This window comes from Vicia villosa, linkage group LG1 (assembly GCF_029867415.1).
Source record: "Vicia villosa cultivar HV-30 ecotype Madison, WI linkage group LG1, Vvil1.0, whole genome shotgun sequence".
Lineage (NCBI taxonomy): Eukaryota > Viridiplantae > Streptophyta > Magnoliopsida > Fabales > Fabaceae > Vicia > Vicia villosa.
The window spans coordinates 88174107-88189910 of record NC_081180.1 but is presented as its reverse complement, the minus strand read 5'-3'; the positions used below and the strand labels follow the sequence as shown (position 1 = coordinate 88189910).

The following is a 15804-nucleotide window of genomic DNA, read 5'->3' as shown; positions in this document are numbered from 1 at the left end:
AATTCTTATTTTTTATAAAAAAAAATCTTTAATTCTCCAATAATAATAATAATAATAATAATAATAATAATAATTATAAATATATATTTAATTTACATATAAACATCAAATAAGTTTTGCTTTAAAAAACTGTCAAATAAATATGTTATAAATTTTTTATAATTTATATCCCATTTAACATTCTTTAATGAATTAAATCCCATTACAATGTTAAAAAATATGCCTTTTTTTTAATTATTCTCTTTTATTTATTTTGTTTAATAATAAAATTATAATTTTTTATATAATTATGAATTACTTAGTTTTTTTGAATAATAAATACAAATAAAAAATATAAAAAGATTAATAAAATTGATATAATTATATAATATCCAAATATCTAAAAACAAATATTAAAAAATGTATATGACTAATTTATAATAGATAATAAACAAATAAATATAAATACAATATATATATATATATATATATATATATATATATATATATATATATATATATATATATATTTATTTATTTATTTACCACTTTTAAAATATAAGTTAAAAATCTCTCTTTTACACATTTCAGATTTAAATTTAATTAATAAATAAAAAGTAACGTCGATATTTTTTTCTAAAAATTAAAAATATTATAGTATTTTTTTCTTTATATTTTTAAAATTTGAATTTTATAATAATATTTTAAAGTTTCCCATATCATCTTGATTTAATTATTATTAAAAAATTTCTCAAATCAAAAAATATATGTTAGAGAATTGAAGTAAATAAAATATTATGAATAATAGTTTTTTTCCAAATGAAACTAAATATTAAGTGATATGATAATTTAAATGTTATATACATTTTATTTTAATACTTTGATGGTATAAAATAAAAATATTTCTCCCAAACTCAAAAGTATATGTTAAAGAACTGAAGTAGATAAAATATTATAAAAATAATAATTTATAAATGGAATTAAAGATAAAATGATATGATAGTTTAAAGTTTATAAGCATTTATTTTAATTCTTTAGTAATATAAAGTAAAAATATTTTTTAACTTTATTATAAAAAAACTTAATTTATATCAAATATTTATTCATTACATTCTTTTTAAAGCCCCAGCACTGGTCACATTGTATATAACCAGATTTTGGAAAATTATTAGTACTATAGAATCCAAAAGAATACTATTATGACGTTGATGATATATTAAAATATGAATGAAATAGAACTTATACTATATAGTTTTAAATTCTAAAAATGTTCTAGCTCAAATTCTATGTACTCTTCAAGGAATTTAACAAAATCACCTAACTTGGTCAGAATAAATAAATAAATAGTAAAATTAGCCGAATTTTTATATGTAACTAAATTTGGTAATATATAAATAGAACATGGAGAGCATAACATATATTTCATCAATGACATAGAAAAAATGATCAAATCATCAGCCATGATTGCACAATGTCAACTTCTAGCAGTTTTTCTCATATTCAACTTCATCAACAGTTTGTCTCACCCTTTAGACCCTCTCTCTCCAAACGAAATCAACAAAACAAGACACATAATTCAACAATCATACCTTGGTCATATTCCTAATATCACCTTTCATTTTGTTGATGTTGAAGAACCAAACAAAAACAATGTCCTAAAGTGGTTATCTTCAACAACAAAACAAAAACCTATTGTTATTCCTAGACAAGCTAAGGTAGTTGTTAGAGCCAAAGGTGAAACTCATGAGCTTGTTGTTGACTTAACAAAAGGCTCAATTGTCTCAGATGAAATCTTCAAAGGTCATGGATACCCTCCTTTTACATTCAATGAACTTTTCAAAGCTAGTAAGTTACCTCTTAAATATTCAAAATTCAAAGAGTCAATTGCCAAAAGAGGCTTGAATTTGTCTGAAATTTCTTGTGTACCATTCACAATTGGTTGGTATGGTGAAGAAATCACAAGGAGAGCCCTTAAAGTTTCATGCTTTTATCGAGGTGAATCGGTTAACATTTGGGCTAGGCCTGTTGAAGGAATCATTTTGCTAGTCGATGTTGATTCAATGAAGATTGTTTTGTACAATGATAGATATAGGGTACCTATGCCGAAAGCCGAAGGTACAAATTTTCAATCTACAAGTAAAAATAAGCCTAATATATTTGCTACATGTAATAACATATCAAATGTTGGATTTAGCATAAAAGACCATGAAGTGAAATGGGGTAATTGGGTTTTTCATGTTGGTTTTAATGCTAGAGCTGGAATGATTATATCAACTGCTTCTATATATGATGATGAAAAACACAAGTTTAGGAGAGTGATGTATAGGGGACATGTGTCTGAGACATTTGTTCCTTACATGGATCCTACATTGGAGTGGTATTTTAGGACTTTTATGGATGTTGGAGAATTTGGATTTGGTCGTGCAGCTGATAGCTTGCAGCCCAAGGTTGATTGTCCTGGAAATGCAGTGTTTATGGATGGTTTTATGGCTGGACCTAATGGAGAAGTGCAACAGGTGCCAAGGGCTATCTGCATTTTTGAAAGATATTCTGGTGATGTTGCTTGGAGACACATGGAAATCAATAATCCAACAAAATTGGTAAGATTTGTCCTATATTGTACTCTGTTATAAAGATTAATCTCTACAGTTGCACGCAGATGATGACTGGTTTAAACAATAGCTGTTTTACTTTAAAGTTTGACCACATTTGTTGTGTTTTTGTGTAGATAAGAGATGGAGAGGTTGAAATAAGTTTGGTGGTGAGAATGATTGCTACTGTTGGTAACTATGATTATGTTCTTGATTGGGAATTCCTTAAGAGTGGCAGCATAAAAGTTGGGGTAAGATTCTTGTACCACACTACTAATATTTTCCTTAGAATTTATATTAATTAGGTTGACTAGTATGTGGTTTAATTAAGGCATAATGCAAACGAGGCAGGCGACGAAAACGGGCATGCCCGTTCCATTTAGGTATACTCTGCAATAGAAAATAAAGCGGAACTAACATACTTGACAAGACGGATCTAAAATCTTACCTCATCCCACGAGAAAATGAACGTGAGGCAGACATGCGGACTTTGCATCCCTAAAAATTAAAAGTTGTAATTTTTTTTGTTAATGTCACACTCGCAAAAATATGAAGGGGGCAGGACAGACATATTATAAAATGCAGGTTTAAAACCTTGACCCGTCTTGCAAAATCATCTTGCGAAATTGTGCAGGAAAAGTCCGGCGAGACGGATTCATTTTGCTATCCTAGTTGCATTTACATTAGAAATGAATAAATTTTTGTAACATACATTGTTTTGGTCAAATAAAAATTGCACTTATCCTAAATAGTTTATTGTGTTATGCATAGGTGGCTCTAACAGGTGTATTAGAAATGAAAGCAGTACCATATACACACAAAAGTCAAATAAAAGAAAAAGTCTTTGGAACCCTTGTGACAGAAAACACAATAGCCAATTATCATGATCATCTCATAACATATTACCTTGACCTTGACATTGATGACAATGCAAACTCTTTCATCAATGCAAAGCTCCAAAAAGTCAAAGCAAATGGGTTCGGAACACCAAGGAAGAGTTATTGGACAGTTATCAAAGAACCAGCTAAAAGAGAAGCCGAGGCTAGAATTCGCCTCGGCTTCGAGCCAACCGAGCTGTTAATAGTTAACCCTAATAAAATGACAAAGCTGGGAAATGAAGTGGGTTACCGGCTGATCAGCGGCCAGCCGGTTAGTTCTTTGTTGAGTGATGATGATTATCCAGAAAGAAGAGCTTCTTATACAAAGTATCAAGTGTGGGTTACTGCTTATAATAGGTCAGAAAGATGGGCTGGAGGGTTCTATGGTGATAGGAGCCGTGGAGATGATGGCTTAGCCGTTTGGAGCCGAAAGAATAGAGAGATTGAGAATAGAGATATAGTGGTGTGGCATACAGTAGGGATACATCATGTTCCTTATCAAGAAGATTTTCCTGTGATGCCAATTGTTCATGGTGGTTTTGAACTCAGACCAGCTAACTTTTTCGAAAGAAATCCATTGATTTGAATAATTCTATTATAATATGTAGACATTCTGTTGCATATATGATCAAATAATATTTCCATTTTCAAATTCTATGAAAATTTGAGAGTACTGTAAGGAACAACTCCATAATTTATATGATAAATAAATATTTGTTATATAGTTTAAAAAAGTGATATTCAATATTTTTAAATATATTGCCGCCGGAAATAGAAACAAAAGAATTTACATGGTGGACTGCTATAATGGCAACAAAACCAGTGCAACCGAGAAAATAAAACCAGTGTTTTGAAAGACATTTTGTTGAATTATCACACTAGTCATCCCATCTGAATTCTTCCGACCCTTTGACTCTAAAGATAAACCACTCCTAACACGTTTGTTTTGGTCCTTCCTATCATTTCACTATTACAAAACGCGCATGCAACAACGTTCAAGCCAGCACGGTTCTTCCAAACACCGTGGTGACGTCTCTAAACTTAGACACTAATATTTTTTAATTTTTTAATTAAAAATTGTTAGGATATAATAACGGTTGATGACCTCACCGTGGTGATACAATCAAGCTTTCACGGGCTCAAACATTAGCGCTCTAAAACATTTTATTCTTTTAACGTTAAGGCACGTCTTTTCTTTTTTTTTTAATTTTTATTAAATAAAAAATAAAAGGGATATCACTACGGTTGTTTTGTTCAACCGTTGTGATATATTTTGTTTTTTATGTAACATTTTTAAATGGTTAAACACTGGTGTTTCCTTATAAAATTTCATTATGAAAATAATATATCGTCACGGTTTGTCTTGTCAACCGTGATGAAAAGTGATATTTTTTAATATATAAACAAAAGTACCTGTCACCCAGTTCATAACAATTGTTTCTCTCTAAAGAAAACCCTAACATATCATCTACTTATGCACATCAGTTTTCTTCGGTGACCACTACCCCTAAACAGAAAACTCTTAACACAACCCCTCTCTTTTCGGTTGTAGATCACGAATCCGGTCACCAAAGGCCTTAAATTCTCCTAAAATGGCCTAGATCGGAGTTTCAAAACCAAAATCCCTAACCAACCAAAATCCAAATTAAACCACAACCCTCACGCGAACTAAAAAAAATATCACAGGGGTTCAAACCAACAGATCAAGCACAACACTAGTGTAACAAAGGAATGGCGAAAAGAAGCTTAAAGGATACCTGACGGGAGTAACGTCTGACGCAAACTCCAACGGCGGCGAAGATGGTATGTTCTCATGTTCTCTCTTTAGATCTCTCTTTACTCTTCACTTGCTCTCTTCTTTCTACTCTTTTTCTGGATGTTGTTGATGATTAGAAGTTAGGATTATGGTTTTAGGGTTTGGTTTTAACTTCAGTAGCGTAACAGTAGAAAAATGGTAGATCCACTACAATGAATCAGTAGGTTGCTTTAGTGAGTTTGCTTGTACGTGTGGAAAGTTAAAGCGTGTGATAATCTGTTAGAAAATAGAGGGAAAACTTCAGGGTTTTGGTGAAATTTTGTTGAAATTATTTGATGAATCTGTGGAAAACATAACCATAACAGCCAACAGCCATAACAATGTGATGGTATGACAGTTGGTTGTATTGTGATAATGCTCATGGTTGAAGTTTGTTGTGTTTCCTTGCAGATTATGGTGTTGGATAGTTAAGGGGATGATACATGGTGATGATGGTGGTAGCAAGCGTATAGTATGAGTTGATGATAGGCAAGGGATGGTTGATGGAAGTATGATGAAAAGCGATGGATGATGCGTTTAAAATGGAGCCCATTCCCTTTCCAATTTACTTTTATCTTTTGTTCTCGTCTTTTGGCACTCTTCCCTCTCGAAACATAACCATAATGTAACATCCCGAAAATTCTTATTTAATTAATTTAATTAAATTTTAAATTAATTATTGGAAATTAGCATTTTATCGAATTATGTAGAGAAATTATAAAATGTTAAGTTATTGGGCCAGGTGGTGGAATTAGTAAGGTGGGGGTGTAATTGTGAAGGAGCCCATTTCTAATTTTGTATTTTTCATAAAATAAGGAAAACAAGAGGAGAAAGAAATTAGAACGTGAAAACAAGAAGTTGTGAGAAGAGGGAAAGCTGAAAACGTGAAGGAGAACCAAAGAGGAAGAAGACCCATTCAAGAATTTGGCTAAGGTAAGGGGGGACTTATCTGATTAGCATCTATTATCGGGTTAGGGGTTGATAATACTGAATAGGTGTAGAATTCGGGTCGATTGAGTCATATGATATATTTAGGGATTGAGTCAAATTGTATGATGTTTGATCCCCTATGTTTGAATCCATGATGTTTGTGTTGTTATGGTCTCAATTGATGCGTAATTGGTGTATTATGATGTGTATTTCGTGTTGTATGTGCATGCCATTTCCTTAAGTTCGTTCTGGCATGAATTGAATGAGTTTGGAATGTGCAGAATGCTGTTTTTCTGCGATTTGGGGTTTCTGAAAATCGCCAGTTCGCGCCGCGTCCCAAGGTTGGCACCGCAAACTGCTTGGCAGAAACCCAGGAAGTTTTGATGTATTCAGTACGCGCCGCGAGCACATGGTCGCGCCGCGAAGGCGTACTCCTTTTCTCGTTTCGCACCGCGAGCACATCTTTGCGCCACGAAGTGCTTGGCAGAGGGTCAAGGAGTTTTGAGACGCTCAGTTCGCGCCGCGAACCAAGGTTGGCGCCGCGTGCTGTTAGTGATAGACTATTTTTTGAAAAGTTTAAAGAAGTATAACTTTTGGACCGTTGGTCCGTTTTGTGTGCCGTTTCGAGCTAAACGAACCTTGTGAAATAATCTATTTGATGATTAATGATGTGATTGTGATTGAATGATGCACACACACATATATATATATATACATGCTTGATGATGATGATGATTATGACGAAATGAGTATGTGATGATGTTACTCATAGACTTAACGATGGTATAAGTATGTTCATGTATGTTTGCATTCATTCATATTCATTGATGATGTTGTATCCATGATGATGTGTTAGATCAGTAAAGGGCATGATTCCCATTGTGTGGAATCTGTGCTGGCAGGGCCGTATCTTGATGATGTTGGATCGGTCATGGGTTATTCCCATTTGATGATGTTGGTACCACATGCATAGTGTCAGTTCATACATATGCATACTTTTATAACATGATTGGATGTATTCCGGTGTTATAATTATTAATGATGTGTTGGTTGATTGTTTTGTGATGATAAAACTTGTCTGAATGTCTGTTATGAAACAACTGGGTGACTGAAATAGCTATGATGTGTTATTGCTTTATAGCCTTATAACATTTGTTAATTATGATGAGACTCACCCTTACATGTTGTCATTTTCAGATTGAGGATAGCGGCCGTTCGACTCGATGATGATTAGCTCATGAGTCAGTTTTTTTTTAGTTAGCGTCAGGTGTCATGCTCTGATATTTGTAACACTGGGGACGCGATGTCTTGAGTTTATGGTTTATAACTCTGGTTATGTTTTGATGTTTAAAGGATTAGTTTTAAAGATGTTAAACTTAATCCGTTTGAGTTAATTTCCACTGTGTTATCATGAAATATTTTTATTTGTTGATGAATGCCTCAGTGAATGCATGGCATAACTGAACGATGTTTATTTTATTATGAATTGTGGCACCCTTATTTTCATGTACTCTAAATAAACTTATTAATTGCCGCGGGGGTTTAGTAAGGGGTGTTACACATAACATTCATGACACTCTTCACACATACTGCAACCTTCATATTCGTCTTCAGCATTCGCTACTTTGAGTTTCGTTCATTAAAATTATACTCCAATTTTGTTTACGTTTCTTGTTAAAAATGGGTTCTCATGTTTTCATTTGTGGAATGTTTTCATTTTTTCAGATTCGTCTTCACCACCTTAACAAAGCACATACTTTGGCTATGTTACATATGGTTTGTGTTGCTGTGGAAAAAAATACAAGTATGAAGTTAATGTGGAAACTTCATCCAGCTTGCATTTCTTTTTCATAGGATAACAAACTTGATGAACTTCATAATTTGTTACAGTTCCATAATTATTTTCAATAAAATGTATGCTCTTGAAACAATTTAATATATCTTGTGATGTTATATGTTGTTAGTATTTTGTTGCTAAAATATATGTTTTTTATTTTGTTGCATGTATTTGTTGTGTTGTTGTTGTTGAAAAATATTCTCAAAACAAGAACAAAACATTGTAAAGTCACAAGAAAGAGACTTCTTGTGACTTAAGAATGTTTTGTTCTTTAAATTCTTATATAGGTTGACAGTAGATGAAGTTTAGTTTATTATATGCTATGTAGATTATTTGTTTCAATAACCTTTTAATGAAAATACATTCATTTAAATTGACATAGAAACTTATAATTTGAAAATTAAGATGTATTTGAAAACCAACCTATATCAATCGATGTTTTGGAATTATATGCGTCTCATCGTTCATTTCATGCTCTTTAACATATAAAATACGGTTCAATGACTTGCTTCCTTCATTACATCGATATCTTCTATTCTAGTTTAATTTTAATAAAATTTAATTATTGGCCAAGTCTACCTCATCATCGTCGCTTATCATCGTGATTGTTATGATGACTTATCATCATAACAATAACAATCGCGATGATAAACGACGATGATGAGGTAGACTTGGACAATAAATTGATGTTATTCAAATTAAACAAGAATTAAAGAAATCAATGCAATGAAGGAATCATACCATTGAACCATATTTTATGTGTTAAAGATCAGGAAATGAATGATGAGAGACATGCGATTTAAAAAACTGTGGTTTGTTTGTTGGTTTTCAAGAATAGTTTAATTTTTAGATTATATACTTCATCAATTTGAATGGTTGTATTTATTCAAATTAAACAAGAATTAAAGAAATCAATGCAATGAAGGAATCATACCATTGAACCATATTTTATGTGTTAAAGATCAGGAAATGAATGATGAGAGACATGCGATTTAAAAAACTGTGGTTTGTTTAAGTTGGTTTTCAAGAATAGTTTAATTTTTAGATTATATACTTCATCAATTTGAATGGTTGTATTTCTTCAATGAGGTGTATGGAAAAACAAAAAATCTACATATTATATAATAAACTATGGGTACTTTCCACGATGTTTATCTATTATAACCGTGATAAATTGTAATTTATATTCCAAAATGTTACTGTTGAGAATCATACCTGGGACCTTTAGCTAGGTTTATCACAACAGTTGAGTTAATTAACCGTTGTGATATTGCACACGCTTTCCAGTATACTTCAACGGCCTGAGGACTGTGATTATAAGTAGCACATTTACAACAACACTTTACATAACAACGCCAAGACCAATCTGATTATATATTTTTTCCAACCGTTGTTAAATGCCTTTTTCCTAGTAGTGTTTCTTCCACTCCTTTGCAATCCCTTCTAAATAGTTTCTCATTCCTACTTTAGAATATATTATTGTTATTATTAGAATATTACTGTTATTAGAATATTATAGTAGACATATCGATTCATAGAATAGTCATGATTGTATAGCAAACAAATATAGAAACTTACACGGTATATTGTTGGGAAATCAATATAAAGGTAAGGTCTATCATTCATGTTAGTTCCATGATTTTGTGATTGACATAATTTTGCTAAAACATGCTTCTTAACTGATGTTGAGAAAGATGTTGAAACATCTTGTCATAACAGGTTCAACTCTTATGTATTTTGACAGATGTTTTGACATCCTACACCAGACCATCCTGACATTTCATGCTGATTTTTAATCCTTGAAAGATTTGATTGAAAAATATGAGAATTTGGAATATTCAGATACTCATTACAAGCGCAAGAAATCAAAGAATGTTTAGGAAAAATACAGTTTGGTCTCGGTCTTTAGATAACCAATCTTTGAGGTTTCTTTTAGAAAGCTAAGATTTGACTTGATTTAATTTGTTCCTATTTTGTGTGAAGATCTTACAGCTATTTCAGAAAGGAGGAAGATTGAATTTATTTCAGAGTCCAAGCCTATACTGCAAGAGTCTATAATTTTTATGTTTCAATTGTTAAACAATATTAGTACTTACTTAAATAAATTATAAACTTATATTTATATCCAAAAAAAAAAATTAGGATAAGATCATATAAATAGAATTAGATATACATTTGAAACATTTTTTAGATTTTTTTGTTGGAATCATTCATTATTTTAAACATTTAAATTATGTTTAATTGATGAAAAATGTTAACAATTGTTATTTGAATATTAACATTGTGGGTTTAAATGTCAAAATAACAAAGAAGTGTTGGTAGAAATATTTACCTGTAGCTCCATACAACATGTTTACTGCAGATGAAAAAATTATATATAACTTAGCATAAAATTTTAAATAATTAAAAATCATTATAATCTAAAATCCCCAAAATTATGGTATAAAACCCCTCAATATAAGTTGCACTGGTATACAACATTAAAACCTCTTAAAATAAATTATAAATTTAGATTTAAACTTTAAAAATAATATAAGTTATTATTATATATATATATATATATATATATATTTTAAATGTAGTTGATTTTTAATATCAACACCTTTGTTGAACTTTTGATCAACCATTTAAATTCATCTATCTTAAACTATTTGAAATGTCTCTTATATATATATATATATATATATATATATATATATATATATATATATATATATATATATATATATATATATATATATATATATATATATATATATATATATATATATATATATATATATATATATATATATATATATATATATATATATATATATATATATATATATATATATATATATATATATATATATATATAGCATATCATATGAGAATGCCATATTTATATGAGAATGTGAGAATGAATCCGAACTATTGGATTTTAAAATAAATGGTGGAGATTATGGGTGAATTTTTTTTCTCTCTTATAAATTTTGAAATAAATGGTGAAATAAATGGTGGTTAAGCTCTTTATGTTATGTGAATTAATCATCCACCAATAATCAATCAACCTATGAACTTCATTTCTTTACTTAGATTTTTTCATAGTGGGCAAGGTAAAAAGGTTTACGATATGTTTAAATAAAATTATAAACTTGTATTGAAATAAATTTACGATATGTTGTCATTAGAATGAAATTTAAAATGTTTATAACATTTCTACAAATTTCAGTTTACTTTAAATTGATGTAAGAGTTAGAGTTACCAACAATGAAAGAGGAATAAATATCCAAATTATACTGAAACGAGTATTAAGTATTTTTAATATATGGTCACTTTAGAAGATACTAAAACATATGAATATAAAGTCACTCAGATTTTAAAATTAATTTTCAATGTTTTATATGTTCTCATAATTGATCTAAATCTTTTGATTTTCGCTCATTTCTTTAAAATATACTACAAAGCAATATAAATATAACAATTAAGTTGTTACAGATAAAAAAAAGTACTGGTCATGGAAAACCATTACCTAGGGGTGTTCAAAACCAAACCAACCCAATAGAAAACCGCAAATCAAACCAAACCAAACCAAAACCGCAAAAAACCGCATTTGGTTCGGATTAGTTTGGGTCATCTTTTAACAAAACCGCACGTTTTGGTTCGGTTTGCGGTTTGTATTTTGTAAACCGAACCAAACCGAATCAAACCGCATTATGTTACAACCTAAATTTTACTTAACTCTCATCCAACCCAAACTTAAACCTATTATACCTTAGCCTTATGATTAGCAACAATTTTCTCATCCTTACACATATAATTTCAGTCCCGATCTTCTCAAATCTCTAATAACATTATCGCACATTTTTTGCCACATACATCTTTCTTCTTCTTCTATAATCTCTTCTCTCTTATATTATTTCTTTTTCACCTTCTATTTTTATGTAAATGTTCCGTATTTCAGTTTCGTTTTTATCGCACATTTTCTTCTCTATTCTCTCAACACTTTTTTTTTTCTTTTTCACCTTCACTAATCTCTCGTCTCTTATATTATTTTGTTTCATGATAATAATTTTTATATTGTTTTATGTTATTATTTTATATTTAATATTCCACTTTTGTCTAATTTAATTTTTACATATTAAATGGAAAATTGTCAAAATATGACGAGTTTTTTTGTTATTTGATAGTGTATGAATGTCTAAATACAAAATTATGTTGTCATCTATATGTGTATTATGGCTCAATAAAATATTTGTAAAAAACCGAACCAACCAAACCGCATTAGTTTGGTTTGGTTTGGTTCGGATTTTTTTAAAAGCCAACCGAACCAAACCAAACCGCACGATTTTTTCTCTTGCGATTCGGATGATTTTTTCCGTCAAAACCGCCCAAACCGCACCGCAAACACCCCTACCATTACCTCTAGCTTTAACCAGATCCCTTGCCGCAGCTGGAAAAAATATATAATTGAGCATAAGTTTCTAAAAACATCAAAAGTTATATTATAATTTTTATACCCCAAAATTAGTTTGACAAAAAAGTATTAAAATTAAAAATCATTGATAAATAACATTAGCAACTTTTTTTAATGTAAATTATGAATCACAATTTTTTTATAAGTAAAAATTGTATTAAAAAGAGCATAAGAATACTCGATCAAAATATATAAAAAAAAAACGCTAAGATAAACAAATTAGAGGATTTGACATCCAATCTAGCTGCCAACAAGAAAGATAATGGTTAAATCTAAGGGTGTTCGCTGTGCGGTTTGGGCTTGGTGCTAAAAGTCAACCGAATCGCAAGAAAAAAGACGTGCAATTTGGTTTGGTTCAGTTGACTTTTGGAAAAAAATCGAACCAAATCAAACTAAACAAATGCGGTTTGGTTCGGTTTTTACAAATATTTTATTGAGTCATACATACACATATAGATGACAACGTAACTTTATATTTAGTCATTCATTCACTACAAATAAACAAAACTAATCATATTTGAACAACAACTTCCCATTTAATATGTATAAATTAGATTAGACAAAAGTAAAATAATAAACATAAAATAATAACATAAAACAGTATTAAAAATAGGGTTAATGAACTTTTTGATCCCTCTAAATATTGCAGATTTCGTTTTTAGTCCTTCCAAAATTTTCCTTTAAGAAATCGTCCCTTCAAAATTTTTCGTCTAAACTATTGGTCCCTAACGTCAAATTTGCTAGAGATTAGCTACGACTTTAGCCACCGATTAGCTACGAAATTTGACGTTAGGGACCAATAGTTCGGAAGAAAAATTTTGAAGGGACGATTTCTTGAAGGAAAATTTTGGAGGGACTAAAAACGAAATTTGAAATATTTAAAGGGACGAAAAAGTTCATTAACCCTTAAAAATATCATAATGAAACAAAAAAAATAGAAGAGATGAGAGATTAGTGAAAATGAAAAAGAAAGAACATTATAGAGGAGAGATTATAGAAGAAAATGTGCGATAAAAACGAAATTGAAAGAGAGAATATTTACATAAAAATGAGAAGGTGAAAAAGAAATAATATAAGATAGTAAAGATAATAGAAAAAGAGATAAGATGTATATGGGAAAGATGACGCGATAATTCTATGAGAAATTTGAGAAGATTGAAATTGAAACCATAAATGTAAAGATGAGAAAGTTGTTCCTAATGATAAATCTAGCTCTAAATCAATCTCAAAAATGGACTTTAGCCACTAAGACAATTTCTGTAACTCCTCATCCCACCATTAAATTTACTTTTATGAATATTAGATATTTTGAAAAGGTACAATTATTAAGGATACAAACTTAAAATGTCATTTACAAATTACAATGTATTATATGTTCTAAGAATTGATCAAAATATTTTACCTTTTACTTATTTATTGAAAAAATTCTATAAAAATTTACTTGAACATGAAATTTTTATGATTAAATATAAAAATTATAGTGTCCATAAATATGATTACCTGATACTCAAATTATCTTGTTTGCTGCAGGTAAAATAATTATACAACTTAGCACAAATTTTAAAGTAAATAAAAAATCATATTATAATTCTTATGTCCTCAAAATCAATCCATAAGAAGAAATGTTACTGCGTTAGTGCATAAGACCCTTAGTGAGGAGAAAAAAAAAGAGAGTAATAGAAAAATAATAATTATATTATTCACTTTGAATTGTACAAATAGTAATATAGATTATGACTATTTATATATAATTTTGATTGGACTTGGATTTGGATTTATACAACTTGGATTATATATATGATATTATTAGATTTGATTATATTTGATATTATATCTAATATCCCAATAATATCTCAACATACCCCCTATAATCCAAGTTGTCGAACATACTCTAAAAATAGTCAATCTAAACTATTCCTAATTTCTTTCTCAAATTTAGAAATCTGTCGATCTTCAATCCTTTGGTGAAAATGTCGGCCAACTGTGCTTCACTCGAGCAATGTCTAACTTCAAGTTCACCTCGATTTACCTTTTCCCTCAGGAAGTGAAATCTAGCTTCAATATGCTTACTCCTTCCATGCGGAACTGGATTCTTCGTCGAATTATTCGTTGCATTGCAAGAGGTTTCTTTACTTCGACATTCATTTATTCAAGTACAGATTTGATCCAAATTGCTTGACAGGCAGCATATGATCCTTCTACATATTCAGCTTCACACGATGATAATGCCACCACAAGTTGTTTCTTCGAACACCATGAAATTAGGGCACCAAATACTTGAAAGAAATATCCAGTTGTGCTTCTTCGATCTTCCTTATCTCCACACCAATCAACATCTGAAAAACAAGTAAATATTGCTTCTTTTCCTTCAGAATCTTGTCAAAATAGAATTCCATACTCTATTGATCCTTTTAAGTATATTAGAATTCTACTTGCAGCCTTCATGTGTGACACTCTTGGCTCACTCATGTATCTGCTCACTAACTCGACTGCGAAACCTATATCAGGTCGACTGTTGCACACATATCTCAGAGATCCGACAATTTGTTTGAACAAAGTACATCGAATTTGTCTTCCTCACCATGCTTCTTCAACTTTAAGTTTGGTTTGACAGGTGAGGATGCATGATTCAAATATTCCATTCTCAATCTCTTGAGTATCTCTTTGACATACTTCCTTTGATACAACATCATACCTTGCTTCGACATTTGAAATTTCATGCCTAGAAAATAAGACAGGTTTCCCAGATCCGGCATTTCAAATTCCCTTATCATCAGCTCTTTGAACTTCGTCAAATTCTCCAAGCCATTTCCAGTTACCAGCAAGTCATCGACATATGAGCATATGATTGTTATATTTTGTGCCACAACCTGAACATAGACACCATACTCAAATTTGCATTTGACAAATCCTAATTCGACTAAGTATGAGTCGATCTTCTTGTTCCATGCCCTAGGTGCCTGCTTGAGGCCATAGAGCGCTTTATGTAACTTATATACTTTACTCTCTTCCTTCTGAATCACAAAACTAGGAGGTTGTGTGACATATCCCTCTTCGTCTAAAGGACCATTCAGAAATACTAATTTCATATCTAAATGAAATGTCGATCAGCCTTGGATGCATGCCAATGCTACCACTAGTCGAATAGTCTTCAATCTTGCCACCGGAGCAAATAATTCGGAGTAATCGAGTCCAACTCTTTGAAGAAAACCTCGAGCTATTAATCTTGATTTTTGTCTTGCTATTGACCCATCAGTGTTGTGTTTCATCTTGAACACCCATTTCACTTCGATAGCTTTTGTATTTGTTGGAAATTCGACTAACTCCCATTTGTT

General features: G+C 30.5%; 1 protein-coding gene across 1 annotated transcript; it reads left to right on the top strand.

Moving 5' to 3' along the window:
- Positions 1-1421: 1421 nt before the first annotated feature.
- LOC131611644 (primary amine oxidase 1-like) lies at positions 1422-4132 on the top strand. The gene is made up of 3 exons (XM_058883576.1): positions 1422-2579; positions 2708-2821; positions 3342-4132. The coding sequence occupies exons 1-3, from the start codon at positions 1422-1424 to the stop codon at positions 4032-4034; spliced, it is 1965 nt and encodes a 654-aa protein (XP_058739559.1). The 3' UTR covers positions 4035-4132.
- The last annotated feature ends 11672 nt before the right edge of the window (positions 4133-15804 follow it).